Raw genomic sequence first — 27,129 nt, forward strand, 5'->3', positions numbered from 1 at the left:
TTTCAGCTGTAATATAGATACTTAATTGTGCATTCTATACAAAACAGTGAAATATTCCTGGCCGGTTAGTATAGTGTTTATGTGAAAATCAAAAAAAAAAAAAAAAAACACATGTCTTAACTGGAACATTGTTGGGGCAGCCCTGCTTATACACTGAAGACCTAAAATCAGCAATAGGCCTGACATACATGCCTGCTAACACAAAGTTTTGTGTCTCTGTGGGAAAACATTGAAATAGATGGCTAGAAGCTATTGTAAACAAGCAGCTTTGGTGAAAGGCTTCCAAGCCTGAGTAGTCATAGACCTTGTAGATAGGTATCCTTGGTGGATAGTATCAACTTAGAGAAGGACAAGTGAATCATAGGCAGAATCATAGTTATCTGTCCCTGAACCTTCACTCAGCTGACACTCTGTTCTGGAAGATATCTGTACTTCCCCCCCACCCACCCGGAACACCTATGCTCCTGCGACATCTCCTTCCCCACATCCTGCCTTTTTGTGTATATAACCTGTGTGTGAAAAAGTTAAAATGACCATTTGATCAGACTATAAACAGATCGCCATTTCTTTGTGTCTTTGCCTATTTCCCCTCATTCACTTTCAGGTGATCTCCCTGGACCACTGTTTAATACTCTCCTGGATGGGACAAAACATCAGGTGGAAAATGCATTTAGTGTTTTCAGCTTGCTATATTTGTCTTTAACACAGATATAAGAATGCCTTTCTTTTGTGTATCTATACAGAAAGTTTCTTCATTGCATAGTATAGTGCTTTTCAGCTGTAATATAGATACTTAGTTGTACATTATATACAACACAGTGAAATGTGCATGGCCAGGTTGTACAGAGTTTATGCATGAATCAAAAAAACACGTCTTAACAGAAACATCACCAGTAACATGCATTCAGTGTTTTCAGCTTGCTAATAGTTTTATTTAAATTGAGAACTAAGAATATTTTCTTTTCTTGGATATATACAGAAGATTTCTTCATTAAATAATATAGTGCTTTACAGCTGTAATATAGATTCTTAGTTGTACAGTCTGTAAAAAATGTAAAACATGCATGGCCAGGTAGTACAGTGTTTATGCAAAAATCGATAAAAACATGTCTTAATAGAAACATCACCTGTAACATGCATTCAGTGTTTCCACCTTTAAACTACTTATCTTAAACTCGGGTTCCAAGAATGATTTTCTTTTCATATTTCTATACAGAATTTTTTCATTATATCATTCAGTGATTTTCAACTGTAATATAGATACTTAGTTGTACATTCTATACAAAACAGTGAAATATACATGACCAGTAAGTACAGTGTTTATGCAGAAAACAAAATAAATGTTTTAACAGAAACCTCACCTGTAACACGCATTCAGTGTTTTTAGCTTTCTTATAGATGTCTTTAACTTGGGCAGTACAAATGCTTTTATTTTCATGTATCTATTACAGAAGATTTCCTCATTACATATTACAGTGCTTTTCAGCTGTAATATAGATACTTTGTTGTACATTCTATACACACAGTGAAATATGAATGGCTGGTTAGTACAACGTTTATGCAAAAATAAAAAATTAAAAAACATGTCTTAACCAAAATGTAACCTGTAACATGCGATCATTGTTTTCAGCTTTCTAATAGTTGTCCTTACCTCAGGAACTACAAATGCTTTTCTTTTCATGTATCTATACAGAAGGTTTCCTCATTACTTTGTATAGTGCTTTTCCATTCTAATATAGATGCTTAGTTGTACAGTCTATACAAAAAAGTGAAATATGGATGACTGAGTAGTACAGTGCTTATGTGAAAATCAAAAATACATGCCTTAACAGAAACTTCACCTGTAACATGTATTGAATGTTTTCAGCTTTCTAATAGTTGTCTTTAACTCGGGAACTATGAATGCTTTTCTTTACATGTATCTATACAGAAGGTTTCTTCATTGCATAGTATAGTGCTTTTCAGCTGTAATATAGATATTTAGTTGTATATAAAACATTGTATATAAAACAGTGAAATATGCATGGACAGGATGTGTAGTGTTTATGCAACAATCAAAAAAACATGTCTTAACAGAAGCATCACCTGTAACATGCATTCAGTGTTTTCAGCTTGCTAGTAGTTTTCTTTAAATCAGGAACTAAGAATGTTTTCTTTTCATGTATCTATACAGAAAGTTTCTTTATTATATTGTATAGTGCTTTTCAGCTGTAATATAAGTACTTAGTTGTACATTCTATACAAAACAGTGAAATATGCATGGTTGTGTAGTACAGTGCTTATGTGAAAATCAAAAAACAACACGTCTTAACAGAAACTTAACTTGTAACATGCATTCAATGTTTTCAGCTTTACAATAGTTGTCTTTAACTCAGGAAATATGAATGCTTTTTTTTTTCGTTTTTCTCCTCAGAAGGTTTCTTCACTAGATAGTAGAGTGCTTTTCAGCTCTAACATAGATACTTAGTTGTACATTCTTTACAAAACAACAAAATATACATGGCCGGTAAGTACAGTGTTTATGCGGAAAAACAAAAAGAAATGTTTTAACAGAAACATCACCTGTAACACACATTCAGTGTTTTTAGCTTTCTTATAGTTATCTTTAACTCAGGAACTACGCATGCTTTTCTTTTCGTGTGTCTATACAGAAGGTTTCTTCATTGCATAGTATAGTGCTTTTCAGCTATTATATAGATACTTACTTGTACATTCTTTACAAACAATGAAATAAGCATGGCTGGTTAGTACAGTGTTTATGCAAAAAACAAAAAAAATTTTAACAGAAACATCGCCTGTAACACGCATTCTGGGTTTTCAGCTCTCTAATAGTTGTCTTTAACTCCAGAAATATGAATGCTTTTGTTTTCATGTTTCTATACAGAAGGTTTCTTTTCTAGATAGTGGAGTGCTTTTCAGCTTTAATATAGATATATACTTTTACATTCTATACAAACAATGAAATATGCATGGCCGGTTACTACAGTGTTTATGTGAAAATCAAAAAAATGTATTGACAGAAACATCACTTGTAAAATGCATTCATTGTTTTCAGTTGTTTTTGTTGTCTTTAACACAGGAACCACAAATGCTTTCTTTTTTGTGTATCTATAAATAAGGTTTCTTCATTATAAATAAGTATAATGCTCTTCAGCTGTAATATAGATACTTATTTGTACATTGTATACAAAACAATGAAATTTACATGGCCAGTTTGTAGTGTTTATGCAAAAATCAAATAAAAGTCTTAACAAAAACATCACCTGTAAAATGCATTCACTGTTTTAAGCTTTTAAATAGTTGTTGTTAACTAGGGAACTACAAATTCTTTTCTTTCTGTGTATCTATAAAGGAAGTTTCAACATTACATAGTATAGTGCTTTTCAGTTGTAATGTAGGTACTTACTTATACATTCTTTACAAAACAATGAAACATGCATGGCCAGTTAGTAGAGTATTTATGCAAAATTTAAAAAAAAAGATATCTTAATAGAAATGTCACCTGTAACATGCATTCGGGGTTTTCAGCTTTCTAATAGTTGTGTTTAACTCAGGAACTATGACTGCTTTTCTTTTCATGTATCAAAAGAAAAGATTTCTTCACTACTTCTGTAGTGCTTGTCTGCTGTAATATAGATACTTACTTGTACATTCTATACAAAACAATAAAATACGCATGTCAGGTGTTTACAGTTTATGCAAAAATTAAAAAAAAGTCTTAACAGAAACACCACCTGTAAGATGTGTTCAGTGTTTTCAGCTTTCTTATACTTGTCTTTAACTAGGAAAGTATGAATGCTTTTCTTTTTATGGATCTATACAGAAGATTTCTTCATTACATAGTATAGTGCTTTTAAGCTGAAATATAGATACTTACTTGTACATTCTATACAAAACTAAAATATGCATGGCTGGTCATTATAGTCTTTCTGAAAAAAAAAAAAACATGTCTTAACAGAAATGTCACCTTTAACATGTATTCAGTCTTATCAGCATTCAAATAGTTGTCATTACCTCGGGAACTACAAATGTTTTTCTTTTAGTGTGTCTATACAGAAGGTATCTTCATTATATAGTATAGTGTTTTTCAGCTGTAATATAGGTACTTACTTGCACATTCTATACAAAAAATGATATATGCATGGCCAGTTAGTACAGTGTTTATGCGAAAAACAAAAACCATGTCTTAAAAGAAACATCACCTGTTACATGCTTTCAGTGTTTTCAGCTTTCTAATAGTATTTAACAGGGGAAATATGTGTGCATTTCTTTCTGTTTATCTATACAGGTCTCATTCACTGGATAGTGGAGTGCTTTTCAGTGTTAATACAGACACTTCCTTATACATTCTTTACAAACAATGAAATACACATAGCTGGTTAGTACACTGTTCCTGGAAAACCAAAAACAAAAAACAAAAAACAAAAAACAAACAAAAAAAAACCATGGCTTAGCAGAAACATCACATGTAACATATATACACTTATTTCAGCTTTCTTATAGTTGTCCTTAACCTAGGAACTATGAATGCTTTTCTTTTCACATATTTATATAGAATGTTTCTTCATTACCTAGTATAGTGCTTTTCAGCTGTAAAATAGAAACCTACATTCTATACAAATCAATGAAATATTATGGCCAGTTTGTAAAGTGTTTATGAGAAAATAAAAAACAGTCTTAACAGAAACATCACCTGTAACATGTATTCAGTGTTTTCAGCTTTCTAATAGTTGTCTTTAACTCAGGAAATATAAATCCTTTTCTTTTCATTTTTCTGTACCGGAGGTTTCTTCCCTAGATAGTAGAGTGTTTTTCAGCTCTAACAAAGATACTTACTTGTACATTCTTTACCAAACAATTAAATATGCATGGCCGGTTAGTACACAGTTTATGCAAAAATTAAAAAAAAGTCTTAACAGAAACATCACCTGTAACATGAATTAGGTGTTTTCAGTTTTCTAAGAGTTGTCATTAATTCAGGACCTATTAATGTATTTCTTTTTGTGTGTCTATACAGAAGGTTTCTACATTACATAACATAGTGCTTCAGCTGTAATATAGATACATAGTTTTTTGTTTTTGTTTTTTGTTTTTTGAGACAGGGTTTCTCTGTGTAGCCCTGGCAGTCCTGGAACTCTATAGACTAGGCAAGCCTCAAACTCAGAAATCCACATGCCTCTGTCGCCCAAGTGCTGGGATTAAAGGCGTGCACCACCACTGCCCGGCCAGATACATAGTTTTACATTCTATACAAAACAATAAAATATGCATGGCCAGTTAGCACACTGCTTATGTGAAAAAAAAAACATGTCTTAACAGAAACATCACAGGTAACATGCATTCAGTGTTTTCAGCTTTCTAATAGTTGTCTTTAACTCGGGAACTATGAATGCTTTTCTTTTTGTGTATCTATACAGAAAGTTTCTTCACTACATATTATAGTGCTTTCAGATATAAAATAGATACTTATTTGTAAATTCTATACAAAACAATTAACTACGCATGGACAGAAAAGACAGTGTTTATGTGAAAATCAGAAAAAAAATGTCTTAACCCAAACATCACCTGAATTGCATTCAGTGTTTCATATTTCTTATACTTGTCTTTAATCAGGAACTACAAATGCTTTTCTTTTGGTGTATTTATATAGGAGGTATTTATATGTCTTTTATATGTATAGTGTATTTATATGTCTTAACACAAACATCACCTGAAATATGCATTCAATGTTTCAGATTTCTTATACTTGTCTTTAATCAGGAACTACAAATGCTTTCTTTTAGTGTATTTTCTTCTAGTTTATTTATATATAAACTATTCATTACATAGTTTAGTGCTTTTTCAGCTCTAATATAGATTCCTACTTGTAAATTCTATAGAAAACAAAGACATATGCAAGGCAGGTAAGTAGAATGTTTATGCAAAAATCAGAAAAATGACTTAACTGAAACATCACCTGTGACGTGCACTCAGTTTTTTCAGCTATCTAACAATTGTAACTCAGGAACTATGAATGCTTTTCTTTTCCTGTGTCTATACAGAAGGTTCCTTAATTACATAGTATAGTGCTTTTCAACTCTAATATGGATCCATAGTTGTACATTATATACAAAACAATGGAATATGCATGGACAGTTAGCACAATGTCTATGTGAAAATAAAAAAAAAAGTCTTAACAGAAATATCACCTGTAACATTCATCCAGTGTTTTCAGGTTTCTTTTTTCTATTTATTTATTTATTTATTTGGATGTTTTATTTACATTTCAGATGTTATCCCCTTACCCCATTCCCCCCATCCCACCTAGGAACCCCCATCCCATCTCCCTTCCTCCTGCTTCTCTGTGGATGTGCCCCTACCCATCCCCCCACTCCCACCTCCCCACCCTCAAATTCCCACCCACTGGGGCGTCCAGCCTTCATGAGAACAAAAGTTTTCAGGTTTCTAATAGATGTCTTTAACAAGGGAATTATGAATGCTTTACTTTTCGTGTGTCATACAAAAGGTTTCTTTATTATATAGTATACTGCTTTTCAGCTGTAATATAGAAATGTACTGTAAATTCTATACAAAACAATAGAATATGCATTGACCAGTAGTACAGTGTTTATGCAAAAAATCCAAAACATGTCTTTAAAGAAACATCACCTGTAACATGCATTCAGTTTTTCAGCTTTATTATGGTAGTTATTAACTCGATAACAAGGAATGCTTTTCTTTTTGTATAATTTTACAGAAGGTTTCTTCATAACATAGTAAAGTTCTTTTCAGTTGTAATATGGTTACTTACTTGTACTTTCTTTACAAAACAATGAAATATGCATGGCCGCTTATTAAAGAGTTTATGCAAAAATGAAAAAAAAAATGTCTCAACAGAAACATCACCTGTAACATGCATTCAGTGTTTTCAGCATTCTGATAGTTGTCTTTAACTCTGGAAATATGAATGTTTTTCTTTTTGTGCTTCTATACAGAAGGTTCCTTCAATGGATAGTAGAGTGCTTTTCAGTTTTAATATAAACAATTACTTGTACATTCTATACAAAACAATGAAATATGCATGGCCAGTTAGTATAATGTTTATGAGAAAATCAAAAAAACATGTCTTAACAGAAACATCACCTGCAATATGCATTAATTGTTTTAGGCTAATAGTTGTCTTTAATTTGGGAACTACGAATGTTTTTCTTTTCATGTGTCTATACATTAAGTTTCTTCATTACATAGTATAGTGTTTTTCAGGTGTAATATAGATACATAGTTGTACATTCAATACAAATCAAAGAAATATGCATGGTCGGTTAGAACAATGTTTATGCAAAAATCAAAACAACATGTCTTAAAAGAAACATAACAGTAACATGCATTCAGTGTTTTCAGCTGTCTAATAGGTGTCTTTAACTCAGGAACTTCGAATGCTTTTATTTTCATGTATCTATAATGGGTGGTTCTTCATTACATAGTATAGTGCTTTTCAGCTGTAACATAGATACTGACTTGTACATTCTATACAAACCAATGAAATATACATGGCCTGTTAGTACACTGTTTATGATAAAATCAAAACAAACTTTCTTAACAGAATCCTCACCTGTAACATGCATTCCGTTTTTTCAACTTTTAATAGTTTCCATTAATCAGGAACTAGAATGCTTTTCTTTTCAAGTATCTATACAGAATGTTTCTTCATTACATAGAATAATGCTTTTAAGCTGTAAAGTAGATACTTACTTGTACATTCTGTACAAAACAATGAAATTTTTATGGCCACTTAGAACCGTGTTTATGTGAAATTCAAATCAACATGTCTTAACAGAAACATTACCTGTAACATGCAGTGTTTTCAGCTTTCTAATAGTTGGCTTTAACTATGGAACTACGAATGCATTTCTTTTCCTGTACAGAAGGTTTCTTCATTATGTAGTATAGTGCTTGTCAGCTGTAACATAGATAATTAGTAGTACATTCTATACAAAACAATGAAATATACATGGCCGGTTAGTACATTGATTATGTGAAAATCCAAACAACATGTCTTAACAGAAACATCACCTGTGACATGTATTCAATGTTTTCAGCTTTCTAATATTTGTGTTTAACTCGAAAACTACGAATTCTTTTTTTTCATGTATCTATACAGAAAGTATCTTCATCACGTAGCATAGTGCTTTTCGGCTGTAATATAGATAATTACTTGTACATTATTTACAAAACAATGAAATATGCACGGCCAGGTAGTTCAGTGTTTTTGCAAAAATCGAAACAACGAGTCTTAACAGAAGCATCACCTGTAACATGCATTCAGTGTTTTCAGATTTCTAATAATTGTCTTTAAATCAGGAACTACACATCTTTCTTTTCATGTATCTATAAAGAAGCTTTCTTTATGACCTAGTATAGTGCTTTTCAGCTGTAATATACTTATATGTACATTCTATATAAAACAATGAAATATGCATACCTGGTTAGTACAGTGAGAATATCAAAACATGTCTTAACAGAATCATCAACTGTAATATACATTCCTTGTTTTCAGCTTTCTAATAGTTGTCTTTAACTCTGGACTATGAATGCTTTTCTTTCTGTGTATCTATATAGAACGTTTCTTCATTACATAGTATAGTGCTTTTCAAGAGAAATATAGTTAATAACATGTACAATCTATAAAAACAATGAAATATGCATAGATGATTAGTACAGTGTTTATATGAAAATAAAACATGTCTGAAGAGAATCATCACCTAAAGCATGCATTCAGTATTTTCAGCTTTGTAATAGTTGTCTTTAACTCCGCAACTATGAATGCTTTTCTTTTCGTGTGTCTATAAAGAAGGTTTCTTTATTACATAGTATAGTGCTTTCAGCTTTAATATACACACTTACTTGTGCATTCAATACAAAACAGTGAAATATGCATGGCTGGTTAGTCCAGTGTTTATGTGAAAATCATAAAAACATGTCTTAACAGAAACATCACCTGTAACATGCATTCATTGTTCACAGCTTTCTAATAGTTGTCTTTTAACTTGGGAACTATGACTGCTTTTCTTTTCATGTATCAATACAGAAGGTTTCTTTAGTACATAGTATAGTGCTTTACAACTGTAACATAGATACTGTCTTGTACATTCTATACAAAACAATGAAATATACATGGATGGTTATACAGTGCTTATGCAAAACTCAAAACATGTCTTAACAGAATCATCACCTGTATCTTGTATTCAGTGTTTTCAGCTTTCTAACTGTCTTTAAATCGGGAACTGTGAATTCTTTTCTTTTGTGTATCTATAAAAAGGTTTCTTCACTACATAGTATAGTGTTATTCAGCAGTAATATAGGTACTTCCATATACAGAAGGTTCCTTCAATGGATAGTAGAGTGCTTTTCAGGTTTAATATAAACAATTACTTGTAAATTCTATACAAAACAATGAAATATGCATAGCCAGGTAGTATAGTGATTGTGTGAATATCAAAAAAAAATCTTAACAGAAACAACACCTGTAACATTCATTCATTGTTTTCATCATTCTAATACTTGTCTATAACTCTGGAACTACAAATGCTTTTCTTTCATATATCTATACAGAATATTTATTCATTATATGGTACAGTGCTTTTCAGCTGTAATATAGATAATTACTGGTACATTAAATACAAAACTATGAAATATACATGCCAGTTTAGTACAGTGTTTAAGCAAAAATTTTTTAAAAAATGTGTCTTAACAGAAACATCACCTGTAACATGCATTCAGTGTTTTCACCTTTCTAATAGTTTTCTTTAACTTGGGAACTATGAATGCTTTTCTTTTTGTGTATGTATAAAGAAGGTTACTTTATGACCTAACATAGTGCTTTTCAGCTGTAATATAGATACTTACTTGTACATTCTATACAATAAAAATGAAATATGGATGGCCTGTTTTTACAGTATTTATGGGAAAATCAAAACAACATGTCTTAACAGAAACATCACCTGTAACATGTATTCATTGTTTTCAGCTTTCCTATAGTTGGTTTAAATTTGGGAACTATGAATTCTTTTCCTATATCTATACAGAAGGTTTCTTCATTACATAGTATAGTGCTTTTCAGCTTTAATATACTTACTTGTACATTCTATACAAAATGTTGAAATATGCAAGGCCAGTTAGTACAGTGTTTAGGCAAAAATCAAAACATGTCTTAACAGAAACATCACCTGTAACATGTATTCAGTGCTTTCAGCTTTCTAATAGTTGTCTTTAACTCGAGAACTGAGAATGCTTTTCTTTTTGAGTACCTGTAAAGAAGGTTTCTTCACTATATAGTATAGTGTGTTTCAGCTTTAATATAGATACTTATTTGTATATTCTACACAAAACAATGAAAAATGCATGGCTTGTTAGTACAGTGTTTATGTGAAATCAAAACAACATGTCTTAACAGAAACATCATCTGTAACATGCTTTCAGTGTTTTCAGCTTTCTTATAGTTGTCTTTAACTTGGGAAATATGAATTCTTTTCCTATATCTATACAGAAGATTTCTTTATTACATGCTATAGTGCTTTACAGCTGTAATATAGATAGTTACTTGTACATTCTATACAAAACAATGGTGGGTTAGTACAGTGTTTATGAGAAAATCAAAACAACATATCTTAACAGAATCATGACCTGTAACATGCATTAAATGTTTTCAGCTTTCTAACCATTTTCTAACTCGGATAGTAAAATGTTTATGCGAAAATCAAAAAAAAATGTCTTAAACTAAACATCACCTGTAACATGCATTCAGTGTTTTCACCTTTATAATAGAACTATGAATTCTTTTCCTATATCTATACATAAGATTTATTACATGCTATAGTGCTTTACAGCTGTAATATAGATAGTTACTTGTCTTTAACTCAGGAACTATAAACAATTTTCTTTCGTGTATCTATACAGAAGGTTTCTTCATTACATAGTATAGTGCTTTTCAGCAGTAATATAGGTACTTAAATGTACAGTCTATATAAAACAATGAAATATGCATTGCAGCATAGTACAGTGTTAGGTGAAAATCAAAACAACTTGTCTTAACAAAAAACATCACCTGTGATATGCATTCAGTGTTTTTAGATTTCTAATTCTTGACTTTTAACTAGGGAACAACGTTTAGTTTTATTTTCAAGTATCTATACAGAAAGGTTCTTCTTTACATAACACAATGCATTTCAGCTCTAATGCAGGTTCTTAATTTGACATTCTATGAAAATCATTGAAACATGCATGGCCGGGTCATACTATGTCCATGTGAAAATCAAAACTACATGTCTTAACAGAAACATCGCCTGTGGTATTCATTCAGTGTTTTCAGCTTTCTAATAGATGTCTTTTAACTCTGGAGCAACATTTGGTATTCTTTTCATGTATATTGCCTGAAAGTTTCTTCATTACATTGTATAGTGCTTTTCAACTGTAATATAGTAACTTACTTGTACATTCTATACAAAACAAAGAAATATGCATGGCCGGGTGGTACAATGTTTATGCAAAAATCCAAACAACATGTCTTAACAGAAACATACCTATGACATGCATTCCTTGTGTTCAACTTTTAATAGCTGTCTTTTAACTTGGGAACAATGTTTGGTTTTAATTTCGTGTATCTATACAGAAAGTTTTTTACATAGCACAATGCATTTCAGCTGTAACACAGTTTTTGTATTGTACATTCTATGAAAATCAATGAAATATACATGGCCAGGTGGTACTGTGTTTATGTGAAAATCAAAACAACATGTCTTAACAGAAACATCACCTGTTACATGCATTCAGTGTTTTCAGCTTTCTAATAGTTGTCTTTTAACTCAGAAACAATGTTTGGTTTTGTGTTCATGTATCTTGGCTAAAAGTTTCCTCATTGTGTAGTAGGATGCATTTCTGCTCCAAGTCAGGTGCTTTCTCTTACATTCTATACAAGTTAATGAAATATGCATAGCTGGGTGGCTCTGTGTTTATTCGAAAATCAAAACGACATGACTTAAAAGAAACGTCACCCGTGACATTCTCTCTGTTTTCAGGTTTCTAATAGTTGCCTTTTAATTCTGGAACAAAGTTTGTTTTTGTTTTTGCTTTTGTATGTGTATCTTGCCTGAAAGTTTCTTCCTTACATAATATAGTGCATTTCAGCTACAATACAGACACTTTCTCATACATTCTATAGAAATTAAATGATATATGCATGGCCAGGTGTACTGTTTATGCGAACATCAAAACAACATGTCTTAACAGAAATATACCTGTGACATGCATTCAGTGTTTTCAGATTTATAATATTTGTCTTTAATCTTAAAAATGTTTGGTTTCCTTTTGGTGTTTCTTGCCTGAAAGTTTCTTCATTACCTGGAACAATGCATTTCAGCTGTAATACTGGTTCTTACATGGACACTCTATACAAATAAATGAAATATGCATGGCCAAGTAGTAATGTGTCTATGCAAATATAAAAACAACATGTCTTAAAAGAAACATCACCTGTGATATGCACTCAGTATTTTCATCTTTCTAATAGTTATCTTTTAACTTGGGAACGTTTGTTTGCTGTTGTTGTTTTCCATGTATCTTGCCTGAAAATTTCTTCTTTATCTGGAATAATGGATTTCAGCTGTAATATAATGCCCCAATACAGGTACTTACTTGTACAGATTTATGGCCACGCCCCCAGTGACTTATAACTCCGCCCTAATTCCCATGGCCACGCCCAGTGTCATAACTTCTACCCAGTTTCTCATGACCACATCCACAGTGACACATGGCCATGCCCCCAGACTCATGACCACGCCTTCAGTGAACTATGGCCACACCCTCTTACTAATGGCCATGCCCCTATGGATTCATGGCCATATCCAGTGACTCATGGCTATGCCACTAGAATCATGTACATGTCTCCAGAATCATGGCCACACACTCAGTGACCAATGTATACGCCCCCAGATACCCAGACTGTAATGGACGGCACCTCCTTTCGGCCCATCACTTCCAGTCTGTCAGTCACATTAGAATGTGTGGGACTTCCTGTCTGCCTGTCTATGCATCACTTCCGGTCTGTCAGTCACGGTACAATGGGTGGGACTTACTGTCTGCCTGTTTGCCTATCACTTCTGGTCTGTCAGTCATGTTAGAGAGGCCCAGTGAATCATGGCCATGCCCCCAGTCCTATGGCCACACTCCCGGACTCATAACCACTACCCCAGTGACCCAAGGCCACATCCCAGATTCACAACCACACCCCCTGACTCATGATCACTCCCGCAGCAACCCATATGTAATAATAATGTAAATTAAATATAACAAAAAATGATATGGATTAAATATAAAATAATATAAAATAAATCAAATATAAAATAAAATAAACAGAATAACATAGTATCTTAATTAAAAACAAAAAAATATAAATTAAACATAAAATGATATACATATAATGTAAATTAAATAGAAAAACTTAGAAATTAAATATAATGTAAATTGAATATACTATAATATTAAATATTTAAATTACAACACAGCATCTAAATTAACTATAAATTAATATTAAATACTTAAATTAAGTGCTTAGTCAAATGAAAATGACCCGCAAGGGTGGAGAAACACGAAGGTGATGATGTTATCCACGGGAGTCTGAACAGTGCATGATGCACGGGTGACCTGGCGTCAGTGAAACGTGTCAATGGAGGAAACACAAAATGGCTACCAGACCCAGTAATGTTCATTTAAATAATAGGACAAGAATAAAAAAAAAGATTTGGGGCCCTGTTCCACACACATTTACATAAAATTTAAATACTCAACACATGTGCGTGTCTTTCTGATGTCACTGACAAAACCTGCACCCACAGAGATACCCATGTGGTATGGGGGTCATTTGCATATTCATCTCATACTATGCCTGTATTTACATATTCAAAATGGTGCTGCTTCATGACTTATATCATACTCTGCATATTTAAACAGCACGCTCTCCTAATTTGCATGTTCATATCACATGGATTTACACATTGGATTGGGCTAATTTGCATATTCAAATCAGAGTGCCCTGATTTACATATTCAAAATCATGCTGCTTCATGACTTCAACATTACATCACAATCTGTATATCCAAATCTAACCTAGTCTTCATTTGCATATTCCAATCTAAGCCGCCCACATTTGCGTATCCAGATGATGCCACTTGGAAACAGGGATTTTCTATGAAGTCCTCATTTGCATATTTAAACTTGAGCAGGGACCATGTTGTCAGTGGTGACGTCATCCGTGGGCGTTGCCTCAACATCTGAGACATGAAATCAGTAAACCGTGGGTTTGGGCTTCTGGAGAAAACCCTGCCCCGCCCATCTGTCAGTCAGGAAGGGGGGGTGGTCTGGTAACGTCATCCCTCTGTGATGGCATTGTCTGGAGGCGGGAAGTCGGAGGTCATGGCGACACCATCGGGTGCAGGGGCTATGTGGGAGTGAAAGGGTGGAGCCAGAGTCAATCAGATGTGGGGGCGGGGCTTCATCCTGTGACCCAGTCCATGTGCCCTGTGACCAACCTCCTACTCCAGACTCCGCCCCATCCACATTTTGGCCCCACCCACACCTCACAGATCCCACCCCCGGCCCCACCCTCACCTGCAGAGAACTGCAGCTCGGCCCTGGCGCCCAGCAGCCGCTTCTCCCCCCAGAAGGCAACGGCTTGGAGCTGCATCGCATAGTCACCAGGGCGTAGCTGGGGCAGGACCACAGAGTGCTGGGTCTGCGGGGGCGGTGGGTGGTCATGGGCTTAGGGCACGTGGGAATGTGACACCACTTCCCCCCACCCCCTTGGATCTATCTCAGACTGTGATGACTGTGGACTATCTCAGACTGACAAGAGATATGAAGCACTAGGGTATCTCAGACCACACGTGGGCTATCTCACTTCACACCATGTGGGCTATCTCAGGCCACCCACGTGGTCTACAACCCAGGGTGTGGGCTATCTCACAATATGGACGCCACCCTGGGGCTATCTCAGATCACATCCAGGTCTACCTCACACATTGCACGTGGACTATCTCACACCACCCGAGATATCTCTGACCACCGGGATACCTATGACCACTGGGATTATCTCACACCACCCAGGGCTATCCCACACCATATGGGCTATCTCACATGGGCTATCTCATTCTACCCTGAGGTCCATCCCGGGGTCCACCCCTCCCACTCCCTGCTCACTGCATCCAGGGTCATCCTCCGCCTCGCCTTGCCCCCGGCCCCGCCCCATGTGACCCGGAAGTGGTGGGGCGGGACATCAGGCTCGGAGTCTGGCGCCCATGCGATCTCCACACTCACGCTGCCATCGCTGTGCCCGACAACACGTACCACGCGGAGGTTGGCCGGAGCCGGGGGAGCCGCGGGGTCTGCGGGGGTTGAGGGGGGCTACAGTGACCTCTGACCCCCGAATGACCCTTTGACACCGCCCACCCCACATCCCCCGGCTGACCTCGGGTGGACAGGAAGTGCCTGCTGGGCGCAGTGAAGCCACGGGAGCCGTGGGCTGCGACACGGAACTGGAACCAGCGGCCGGGGCGTGGGGCTGGGAGGAGCGCACGCGGGAGTGCGGTCTGCAGGGGTCACAGGAGGTCAGTCACCTCAGGGCCCTGCCCACTTCCCATCAGGCACTCGGTGGGAACCGGTGGGCGGGGTCAGGGACTATTAATCATGCACCGCAGGCCCCACCCCCAGGAATGATGTCACCGTGATGTGGCCCTGCCCCCGGCCCCCGCCACTGCACCTGAGCCACAGTCTCCCAGGCCGACGTGCCATCCTTGATTGGGTCGAGTCCAAGGTTAGACCTCGCCTGCAGCACAAACACCACTGGCTCCGGGGCATCACCGACTCCGGCTGACCACGTGACCTCCAGCCCAGCTGGGCGCTCAGCAAACAGCAGGGTGGGGCGGGGCCTCGGGGGAACGCCTGAAGGGGCGGGGCCGTCAGTGATGTCACCATCCCTGTGCCTAACAAGCTCACTCCCAGCTCCCGGGAGCCCCGCCCCCGGCCCCGCCCACCTCGGAAGAGCGCGCGGGGCGCCTGGCACGTGCGCCCGCAGCCGTTGCCACAGCACTTCCGGCCCCCGCCGCAGTCGCCGTCCGCCTCGCAGCTCAGCACACACGCGGCCTCAAAGCCGCGGGCCCGGCCCGGCGCTGCGCACGCGCCCTGCCTCCGCCCTCGCGCCGCCCGCAGGAACTCGCAGCTCGACAGGCACTCGGGCGGGGGCGGGGGGCGGGGCTTCCCATGAGGACTCCCATCTTGCACTGGGTGCCTGGGATGCCCGGGGGTGAGGTTTGGGGTAGGGTTGGGGCTTTCCCATGATGCACTAGGGTTGGGGGCGGGGTCGGGATCTCCCACCCGCCTCACCTCACAGAAGCTGTTGCAAGGTTGCGGCCTCTCCTCGGGGTCCCTGCATGGAGCCAGGCACTGCACAGGGGGGACAGGGGGCATGCCTGGGCTAAGGTGAGGAAGCCAAGGGGATTGGGGCAGCCTGGGCTACACTGGGGGTAGTCATGGGACAGCACGGGACATACAAAGTGAGATTCAGAAGCAGCCTGGTCTATGTGGAGGGAGAACCAGGACAGCCTGGGCTAACACAGACAGACGCATGGAAAAGCCTGATCTACATGAAAGGCGTGAAAGACTGAGGGCTGTGAGGGGCGAGTTTCCATAGCCTGGGCTACGTGAAGGTACATGATTGGTACAGCCTGGGTTATTCCATGAGGAATAGTGAACTGCCAGGGCTGCGGGGAGGAGAGATCGGGACGGCCTGTGCCACATGGAGAGAGTCGTGGAATAGCCTGGGCCATGCGGATGGAGACTGGAATATCTTGAGCTAGTGGAAGAAATGTGAGACAGCTTGGGCTACACAGACCCCGGAGCTATAACCAACTGGCTCTACACAGAGCCCCGGGACAGCCTGCGCTATGAGGAAGGAAGAGGGACAGCCTGGACTATGTATACTGACAGGTCTGTACACCCTGGGCTAAAAAGAGGACGGGAAAGCCTAGACTACGTGGGGAAGCCTGGCCCCGCCCTCAGCTAGAGCCCCGCCCTTTAACCCTAACCCCGCCACCAATGAAGCCCCGCCCCAACAGTATCCCCCAATGGCGGGAGACACCACGCCCCGCCCTTGTGACTTCATCAGCCCTGGATGATGTTGCTGGCCACGCCCAAATGCCGAGGTCAGCACCTGCAGGCACCGCCTGTCGTTCTGGCACCAGAGCAGGGCGTCGCTGACGACACCGTCCTAGGGGGCGGAAGTCAGAAGTTAGGGTTCGGAGTGACGTCACCAAGGGTCTCACCCCCGCCCGCCGGCCCCGCACACTATCTGTTCAGCTCCGCCCCTGAGCCCAAACCCTGACACCTGGATATTCTAGTGACGTCACACGTCACATCTGGTCCTCCCCGGCCCTCTTCCGGTTCCAGCCAGACTCTGGTGAACCCCAGAACCAGAACTGTGACCCCAGGACCAGCTGCTACATCATTTCCGTTCGCTTCTACCCACTTCCGGATTTACCGGGACACAGGTGACCCAGGACCAGCTGTGATGTCACTTCTGGTCATTCAGTCCCACCTCCGGGCCCGCCATGGTTCTGGCGACCCACCTGGCCCCGCCCCTCCGCCGACTTCACGTGCAGCCCCAGGCAGCGGGCGGCGCAGCGAGCGCCCAGCACCGCCCCTCCGCTCAGCTCTGCGCCAGGGCCCCGCCCCCCGGGCGAGGCCACGCCCACGGCGGCAAGCCACGCCCACACGGCGGCGGCCGCGCACACGTGCAAGCGTGGTGTCATACGCTGCATCGCCAGGTGCGGGTGTGAATCACGAGTGTGGCTCCCCCCTCGCGACTTCCGGTGTACGCCGCTGCGCTTGTCAATCGTTCGACCGATCGAACCAGTCAATCAATTGATCGTACAGGAGCGATCGGAAGTGGGCGGGTTCGGGCAATCCGCATCATCCCACTGCCGCAGCTCGCTGAGACGCCCTGGGCGGTGGGCGAACCCTAAGTGTCCGCAGCGACATCATCGGGAGGGGATTTCCGGTCTGTAGGGGGACTTCCTGTTCCCGTACCATGGCTTGATTGACGGGTGTTGGTTTGTGATGACGTCAAGCCACGCCTATGGGACCCTGAGTGACAGCCTCTTGCTCTCCCGGCTTTTCAGGCGGAAGTCCCGCCTCAAGTACGGTGATTGACAGCTCAGGCCTGCCCCAGTTCCCACAGGAAGTCCCGCCCGTAGGATGTCGATGCCTAGCTGTCGCACTGAACTCCATATTTGAATGTCTTTATGCAAACGATGCTGGGGTTGATTGACAGGGGAGCAGGTCTCTGTTGTTTCCAGCCAGGATCTCTTTACTTGGGAAGACTGATTGACTATTGACTGATTCACTGGCAGCTGGTGGGTGATTGATGATGGAGTATTGATTATTGATCCGTTATTGATTGACAGCTGATGGAGTATTGATTATTCATAATTGCTTGGTTGTTTATTATTGATCAGATCGGAGGTGGGCGGGTTCGGGCAGTCCGCATCATTCCCCAAATTCTCCTCATTCAGTCATGCCTGAGGACACGCCCACAAGCTCTTATCCACTCAATCTCGAGGCTCCGCCCACTTTCGCCCGTGGGCTCTGATGCTGTGCACCTCAGGATCCGAATTGACATAATCGGATTAGAGCGGGGGCGTGGCTTGGGCCCACGTGGTGCACACTGTATTCACTTCCAGGTCCGGATCCAGTCTGAACCGGCCGCGCAGCACCGTCCCGCCCCTCTGTTAATGTGCTCCCTGAAGGAGATCCGGCTCAGACTGGTTAGACCAGTTCCCACCAGTTCCCCAGCTCCAGGCCACAACCCTACCTCAGAGCCAGGACACCAGCGTGCAGAGCAGAGAAGCTGCGACCAGGTGGGACCGCTGCGACCCCCGGGAGGTCAGGGTTCGCAACAGGGCGGGGTCGGGGCCGGCGAGGGGGCGGGGCTTAGAGTTCCCACAGGAAAACCAAAGCTGGTGGAGCCAGGGGAGGGGACAAAGTGGCGGGATCGGGCATCTGGAGGGAAAATGGTGGCAAGGGGTGGGGCCGAGGTGGGCGGGACTAAGCGGAGGGATTGATGGGCGGGCCCAAGGGGCGGTGCCTAGGGAGTGAACAGCACTGGGGCCTTTGGGTAGGAAAATGGGCTTGAGGGGTCTGAGCTGAAGTGGGGCTACATGTGATCCACAGGCAGAGCCTGTAGGCGTGGCCCGCCTGTGACTGACAGCTCACCTTCCCTTCTTCCTCCCCCCTGGAAGTCCCGACCCCGTGAGCATCATGGCTCCTCCCCAAAGCCTCTGGTAAGGCCCCCACCCTATCTGTCCCATGAGGAGCTCAGGCTGGCCTGCCCATGCCATGCCTCATGAATATGCTAATAACTGATATGCTAACTTGTGCCTGGTTTGCACAAGCCCACCCATACTGTGTGTCCTGCATCCTCATGAATCACCTGAATGTTGGCTATACAAATCAGCTCATTAATAGTCATGAGCCAAGTTTGCATAATCACAGCCTCACTGGCACGTTTTCTAACCCCTCGCCTATTTTGCATAATAGGTTTCTTAATTTGCATTTACAAAGCATTTGAGTGCTTGTTTTGTGAATATTAAGACTTCATTAGCATAATTGGGTTGCCTTATTTACATGCCTCACCTTACCTTACCTGCAAGCCTAATTTTCATAATTATGATCTTAATTTGTATGCTTGTAGCCAGACATCTAAATAGTCTGCTTGGTTCAAGAATATTCATGGACCTAATTTGCATAAGTGTCATTTGCAAAGCTGCCGTGACCGTGCGGTGCTGTAGCCCTGTAAACAAATCTGCATAATGGAAATCTCAGTTTTCATGCACAAAGCATCCAAATGTTTGATTAGCTCATTTGCATAAATAGGCACCTCATCTGCATGCTGCTCAAGGCTGGGGGCCCCACCATTACCCAGCGTGCCTCAGTTGTAGCGATGTCATGGCCTCTCCCTCCCCTATCCCCTCCAGGCCCAGCCCCAAGGCCCTCCTGTGCGCCCTGCTGCTCCTGCCATGTGTGCCCGCCCTGCGTCCGCCGCCGCCCCAGCCCAGCTTCCTCATCATCATGGCTGACGACCTTGGCATTGGTGACCTCGGCTGCTATGGCAACCACACGCTCAGGTGGGCGCCACAAGGGCGAAGGGTTAGCCCGGGTTAGCCTGTCTTAGTCACAGTCGCAGGTTAGTCCAGGTCACAGTCCCTGCCAGTCACAGGTTAGCCCAGGTTAGCTCCTCTCAAACACACACACCCACACACCCTGGGGTGTCCCCAGGATCCCCTCAGTCTATCCTGGGCTCACCCTGGCCCTACGTCCCGGCCTCACCCCGCAGGACCCCACACATCGACCGCCTGGCGGAGGACGGCGTCCGCCTCACGCAGTACCTGGCCGCAGAGTCGGTGTGCACACCCAGTAGGGCCGCGTTCCTCACGGGGCGCTACCCCATCCGCTCAGGTGACCCTGCCCTGCCCGACCCCGCCCACCTCCCCGCTCTACCGACCCCGTGCTCCCGCCCCCGGCACCCGCGGACCCACTGTGCTCCCCCCGCAGGCATGACGTCGGGCTTCGGGCACCGTGTGCTGCAGTGGGCAGCGGGCGCGGGCGGGCTGCCCCCCGAGGAGCTCACGTTCGCCCGGATCCTACAGGAGCGCGGCTACGTCACGGGTCTCGTGGGTGAGTGCGGGGCCGAGGCAGGTCTGAGGCCTGGCAATGATGTCACCCACGAGTGGGCGGGGCCTCCATTAATGACAGTGTGATCGATGATTTCACTTGGCAGTGGGCGGGGCCCAAGGTCAACGACGTCATCCATGGGCGGGATCTCGTGGTCGCCCTGTGTGGCTGATGTCGTGTGACCCCGCCTTCCGTTCCCCCCCCGCCCCCGCAGGGAAGTGGCACCTGGGCCTGAGCTGCCGCACGCGGTCTGACCTGTGCCACCATCCCCAGCGCCACGGCTTCCACCACTTCCTGGGGCTGCCGCTGGGCATGATGGCGGACTGCGCGCGGGCGGAGCCGTCTGAGAAGAGGGCGGGGCTGGAGCGCGGCCTGCGTGGGACGGGGCGGGCCCTGGGGGCTGCGGCTGCGGCGGCCATGGCCTTGGCAGCATTGGCCGGGGGGCGGAGCCGGGCTGCGCTGTGGGCGGCGCTGGCGCTGGGCGTGTCGGCTGCCATCTTGGAGGCGGGGTCACGTGCGGTGGGCGGGGCCATCACCTACCTCGACTGCTTCCTCATGCGCAATGACACCGTCACCCAGCAGCCCCTGCAGCTGGAGCACGTCAACGCCCTGCTGCTGCGCGAGGCTGAGGACTTCCTGCGGCGGTGAGGGGCAGTGGGGACCTGTGCTGACCAAGGTGGGCGGGACATCCTGGGCTAACCGTTGTGGTTCGCGGAGGGGATAGGATATCCTGGGCTAACCAGTGTGTGTGTATTCCTGTCTCAATGGCACGGCCCTGCAGTAGATCCTGGGGTATCCTGTGCTAACTGCTGAGCTTTATGGCCTAACGGGATACCCTGGGCAAGCCAGCACGTCGCAGGGATAGCCTGCACTCACTCAACATCCATCTGTGATGATTGGGATATCCTGTGCTACAGGTTACTGCTGACTTTTCCCATCTTCGTGGGTTATCCTGCACTAGGTATCTGAAGTTTCCTGTGCTGACAGGATAGCCTGTGCTAACCGCACACATTTCCTTTCACGGTGGAATATTCTGGACTAACTGCTGACCAGTCTGAGGTAGTGGGCTATCCGGCACTAAACCGTTGAGCTTCCCGCTCTCCTGTGAAACCGGGCACTAACCATTGGGGTTTCTGGTGTGACTGGATATCCTGCACTAACAATAGAGCCATTGGGCCTAATGGGGCTAACCACTTGGGGTTCCTTTCAGAATGGGCTATCCTACCTTAGCCACTGAGCTTCCTGGGCTGGTGGGATACCCTGTGCTACCCTCTGCAGGTCTCGGAAGGATGGGGATATCCTAGGCTAACCAGCGAGGCTTGTGGTCACGATGGGATATCCTGCACTGGAAAGTGAGGTATCCTGCGCTAACCACTAACAAACCGCTTACCTATCCGGGGTTTTGGGCTATCCTGCGCTAATTGTTGAGGTATCCCGCTTTATGGGATACCCTGCGCTCACCACGCTGGGTCCCAGAGGAGAATGGGATATCCTGCACTCACAGTAGGGTATGACAGGGCTAACAGGGTGTCCTGCAGTAGTCAGTGACCCACCTCTGTTCCTGGGACATCTCAGGCTAACCACCTGATGCCCCGGCCCCGCCCCCAGGCACAGCCACACTCCCTTCCTGCTGTTTGTGTCCCTGCTGCACGCGCACACGCCGCTCGTGACGTCGCCTTCCTTCCAGGGGCGGAGCCAGCACGGGCGCTATGGCGACCACGTGGAGGAAATGGACTGGGTGGTGGGTGAGTGGGCGTGGTCACGGGGGCGGGGGCTGGGATGGTGGGTGGAGTCAGTTACGAGATGAGCGTGGTCATTGTGGGGACGTGGGCGGGGCCAATGGGTGATGTGTCAGGCCATGAAGCCCTGACCCCGCCCCACCCCAGGCCGCATCATCCACACACTTGACACCCTGGGCCTAGCCGACCGCACGCTCGTCCACTTCACGTCCGACAACGGCGGCTGGGCTGAGGCCACGGTGGGAGGGGAGCGGCTCGGGGGTTGGAACGGCGTCTACCAGGGTGAGTGACGGGTGGGAGGCGGGGTCACGGGGGGGTCACAGGGGTGGGGGTAGGGTCATTGGGTGCAAGATGAGCAGCCCACCCACTTCCTGTTCCCTGAGTGACAGCTGGATGTGGTTGTGAAGCCTCGCCCACTTCCTGCCTGGGGATTATTGGTGCCCCGCCCCCATTGACCATGCTCCCTTCTCTTGTTTCCTGCCCTGGACTCCATTCCTGTCCCGCCCTCCATGTGCCCACCTGACATCCTGCCGTACACATCACTTCCTGTTCTCAACTCGACTTCCTGGACTCACTTCCTGCCGGGACCTTGACTTCCTGGCCTCCCTTTCTGCCCTGTCCCCAATCCTGTCCTGCCCCCGTTACCCCGGCCCCGCCCCAGGTGGCAAGGGTGTGGGCGGGTTCGAGGGCGGGCTCCGGGTGCCCGGGATCTGGCGCTGGCCGGGCGTCCTCCCACGGGGGCGTGTCCTCGATGAGCCCACGAGCCTGATGGATGCCTTCCCCACGATCGTGAGACTGGGGGGCGGGGCCGAGCCAGCCGACAGGTGAGGAAGGGGGCACAGCCTGAGTGACATGACACAGGAAGTGAGGGTCTGAGAGGAGGTGGGCATTGCCTAGGTGGGTGGGGCTTGTGGTGTCTCACTCCTCGGCCCCGCCCCCAGGGTGATTGACGGCCGCGACCTGATGCCCCTGCTGACGGGGGCGACCCCGCACTCCGTCCATGAGGTTCTGCTGCACTATTGCGAGGTCTTCCTGCACGCAGGGCGCTGGGCGGACCGCACCCGTGAGTTACAGCGGGTGTGGGATATTGGGGTGGGGGCAGGGTCATTTCCTGTCAACCACTGACTATGTCCCGCCCACTTCCTGTTTCTCACACTTCCTGTCAGTCAATGGCCAGGCGCCACCCACTTCCTGTCTGTATCATTCACACTTCTTGTCAATGGCCAGGCCCTGCCTACTTCCTGTCTATTTTGCATTCACTTCCTGTGAATCGAGCAAGAGCCAGGGCTAGCCCATTTCCCATCTGTCGCCCTCAGGACCCGTCCCCTCTCCCTGCAGGTGGCAAGCTCTGGAAGGTCCACTTCGCTACTCCGACCTTCAACCCCCCAGGCTCGGGGTCCTGCATGGGGCGTGTCCTGTGCCCATGCGCAGGGGCGGTAACAGAGCACGACCCCCCACTGCTCTATGAGCTGTTGTCGGACCCTGGGGAGGCGCGGCCCCTGGCACCGGGGGCGGAGCCCGCACACGCTGAGGCGGTGGCGAAGCTGAGGCAGGAGCATGACCGCCATCTCCGCTCACTCGTGCAAGTGCCGCAGCAGATGGGCTCGCTCTACAACACCTGGCTGCCCTGGCTGCAGCCCTGCTGCGGCCAGTTCTGCACCTGTGACCTGGAGGGCGGGGCCAGAAGTGATGAGGACAGCTGGGGGCGGGACTTCCTGTGAAAACCTGAAGTCATCAGTAAAACCTAGAAGGGAAGTCATGATCTCCTACCGTACTGTTCGGTGAGGGGAGTCGGTGTGGGGTCTGGGGAGAACTTCCTTTGAAACCGAAAGTTATGGTGGCTGAAGGTAGGACTTCCTATGAGGCTGGAAGTGACATTTATTCCAATAAAAAATACCAAAGATGGCATCATTGGGTCTGTCATGGGGTCGGGTTTTGTGGGTGGGGTCTCAGAGCAGTTTTCTGTGAAAGCGGAAGTGATGGTGACGACTGGGGGCTGACTATCTGTGAGGATAGGAAGTGACGTTTATTCCAATAAAAAAATACAAAAGATGGCGTCATTGGGTCTGCCATAGGGTCAGTGATGACATGGGAGGGGTCTTGGAGCCACTTCCTGTTCCCATGAGTGACGTCATAGCTGTGAAGTCCTGTGGGAGCGTGGGGCTTCGTTTCTGATGGAGCACTGGCTAGAGGTGGCCGCAGACCCTGCAAGGGACGGCATGCATTTCACCACGCTCCCAGACCCCAGGCTCCTGACACTCGGCCAAGACCTCCATTGATCCACACCTTTCAGTCACGGAGGCCAACGCCCTACAGCCCCTCAGGGAGAGGGCGTGACTACAGGCCACAGACTCAAGAGATCTCCATATTAATGAGATACCTGAAGGCCAGAGGGGGTAGCCAATTAAGCACTCCTCCCCAGACCCTCCTCCTACTCACAAAAGGTATTTAACCTCAGGCCCGCCCTGAGGACACAGGATACAGCTACATCCACTTTCTGCTATGACAATAAAAAACCTTTAAACCATGGACTTCCTCGTGTCTTTGGTGCCACCGTGGAGAACTGTGGAGAGGGGCCTTCGACTACCGAGCCGCCACTTCATCTCCCGCTGAGGACTTCTCTATGTTCCAGCCAATTCAACCAAGCTAGCCAACCCAGCCAAGCGAGTGCCTCCACCCTGCAGGGCGCCACCGGAGCTTCCCCCCTCTTGTCCCTCTTGGCTGCAGGCCAGTCCAGCCCATATGCCCTCGTATCTCAGTTCTTCCACAGCTCCCAGCATCGTCTGGGAGTCCAGAGACAGAGACCACCAGTCTCCCAGTCAGCCACTTCGGCCTGGAGACTTCCACTCAAGAGCTCTGCCCCCACGTGACTTCAGGATAAGACCTCTCCATGCCCGGGTGGAGCCCGGCAGCATCTGCCCGGCACCACATGGTGTGAACTCAGTCAAATTCTCGAGCTTCTGCCTCCCTGAGCCACGGTTCCAGCCAACTGGGGCAGCAGACATGCGGGAACCCCAACAGCTCAACAGGACACTTGCACACGCAAGAGCTAACAGCTCCGCAAAGTCCCACTCCCTGATCCCACTACCTGTCCCCACTTCCTTTTACTATGAGTGATGTCATAGCTGTGAAGTTCCCACCCCTGATCCCACTACCTGTCCCCACTTCCTGTTCCTGTGAGTGATGTAATAGCTGTAAAGTCCCCGCCCCTGTCCCCACTTCCTGTTCCTGTGAGTGATGTAATAGCTGTGAAGTCCCTGCCCCCTGATCCAACATTCATTACCTAGTACGATGCATTTCAGCTGTAATACAGGTTGTTACTTGTACACTCTATGCAAATCAATGAAATATGCAGGGCCGGATAGTACAGTGTTTATGCGAAAATCAAAACAACATGTCTTAACAGAAACATCACTTGTAACATGCATTCAGTGTTTTCAGCTTTGTAATAGTTGTCTTTAAGTCGGGAACTACATTTGTTTTTCTTTCCATATATCTTGACAGAAAGTTTCTTCATTACATTGTACAGTGCATTTCAGCTGCAATAAAGGTTCTTACTTGAAAAATTCTGTACAAATCAATGAAATATTCATGCCCTGGTGGTACATTCTCTCTTCTAATAACCAGAAAATTGTTAGTTTTACTTTCCTTAAATATGAACATAAATATTTTTGTTTTATTAATTGGTAAAAATATAACATGAATCAAATAGTGCTAATGGTTTAAGGAAGTGGATAAGAGTTGAGTCTAGAAAGAATGCATTCTTCTTGCTTTGATTATTGATTTTTGTAGCTATTTACTATACACCCCAGAAATGTAACATCAATCTATTTCTAAAATGCTTGGCTTTTATTATCATAATCCCTATTTTGACTGTCGATGTCTTTCACCTTCTTTTTTCAGGCATTTTTTTCTTATTATTCTTTAATGTTTTTAAATAATATTCCAGTCATTATCCCCCTTCCGGTCTGCCCTTTGATTGTTCCTTATCTCATTCTTCTTCCCCTGTCTCCAATAGAATGTATCCCTCACCCCCATCTCACCAGACCTCACCACTCCCTGAGGCCTCAAGTCTTTGGAAGGTTAGGTGTTTTTTTCTATCATTGTATCATTGAGTCAGTGAGGCAGTCCTCTGCTGTATATATGTCAGGAACCTCAGACTAGCTAGTGTATGCAGCCTGGTTGGAGGCTCAGTGTCTGAGAGATCTCTGGGGTCCAGATTAGTTGAGACTGCTGGTCTTCCTATGGGGTCATCCTCCTCAGCTTCTCCCATCCTTTCCCAAATTCAACCCCTAGGGTCTCCAGCTTCTGTCCGTTGGCTGGGTATAAATATCTGAACCTTACTTTTTCAACTGTTGTTGGGCCTCTTGGAAGGCAGCCATGCTAGGCTCCTATCTGTAAGAACACCATAGCATCAGTAATAGTGTCAGATCTTGGGGGCCTTTCCTTGAACTGGATCCCAATTTGAGCTAATCACTGAACCCTCTTTTCCTCGGTCTCTTCTCTATTTTTATTCCTGCAGTTCTTTGAGACAGGAACATTTCGGGTTCAGAGTTCCACTATTTGGAGATGATATAGTAGTATACATACGCAACCCCAAAAATTCTACCAGAGAACATATATAGCTAATAAACAA

At 44.7% G+C, this 27,129-nt stretch overlaps 2 protein-coding genes across 2 annotated transcripts; one reads left to right on the plus strand and one right to left on the minus strand.

The window, feature by feature from the left end:
* Positions 1–13,591: 13,591 nt before the first annotated feature.
* On the minus strand, positions 13,592–17,843 carry Anos1 (anosmin 1). The gene is made up of 8 exons (XM_028780221.1): positions 17,652–17,843; positions 17,237–17,293; positions 16,411–16,470; positions 15,788–15,853; positions 15,497–15,617; positions 15,229–15,413; positions 14,641–14,764; positions 13,592–14,470 (listed from the first exon to the last, which is right to left on the minus strand). The coding sequence occupies exons 1-8, from the start codon at positions 17,841–17,843 to the stop codon at positions 14,400–14,402; spliced, it is 876 nt and encodes a 291-aa protein (XP_028636054.1). The 3' UTR covers positions 13,592–14,399.
* A 464-nt stretch (positions 17,844–18,307) lies between these two features.
* Positions 18,308–24,401, plus strand: LOC114631834 (arylsulfatase E-like). Its single transcript, XM_028780223.1, has 12 exons — positions 18,308–18,437; positions 18,765–18,941; positions 19,255–19,364; positions 20,058–20,207; positions 20,417–20,538; positions 20,635–20,757; positions 20,969–21,398; positions 22,363–22,499; positions 22,641–22,775; positions 23,155–23,317; positions 23,435–23,556; positions 23,832–24,401. The coding sequence occupies exons 3-12, from the start codon at positions 19,342–19,344 to the stop codon at positions 24,212–24,214; spliced, it is 1,788 nt and encodes a 595-aa protein (XP_028636056.1). The 5' UTR covers positions 18,308–18,437; positions 18,765–18,941; positions 19,255–19,341; the 3' UTR covers positions 24,215–24,401.
* Positions 24,402–27,129: the final 2,728 nt, after the last annotated feature.

The sequence above is a fragment of the Grammomys surdaster genome, unplaced genomic scaffold (genome assembly GCF_004785775.1).
Source record: "Grammomys surdaster isolate TR1022 unplaced genomic scaffold, NIH_TR_1.0 365, whole genome shotgun sequence".
Lineage (NCBI taxonomy): Eukaryota > Metazoa > Chordata > Mammalia > Rodentia > Muridae > Grammomys > Grammomys surdaster.

Bases quoted from the DNA above. Each gene is read 5' to 3' on its own strand.
- Anos1 (XM_028780221.1), bottom strand. From the start codon at position 17,843: ATGCAGCGTATGACACCACGCTTGCACGTGTGCGCGGCCGCCGCCGTG. The intron at 17,294-17,651 runs GTGGGTCGCCAG...TCCGCCCCCTAG, and splicing joins CGGCGGAGGGGCGGGGCCAG to GACGGTGTCGTCAGCGACGC. The intron at 14,765-15,228 runs GTGAGCAGGGAG...CCGCCCCCGCAG, and splicing joins GGAGGATGACCCTGGATGCA to ACCCAGCACTCTGTGGTCCT.
- LOC114631834 (XM_028780223.1), top strand. From the start codon at position 19,342: ATGGCTCCTCCCCAAAGCCTCTG. The intron at 22,500-22,640 runs GTGAGTGGGCGT...GCCCCACCCCAG, and splicing joins GGAAATGGACTGGGTGGTGG to GCCGCATCATCCACACACTT. The intron at 23,557-23,831 runs GTGAGTTACAGC...CTCTCCCTGCAG, and splicing joins GCGCTGGGCGGACCGCACCC to GTGGCAAGCTCTGGAAGGTC.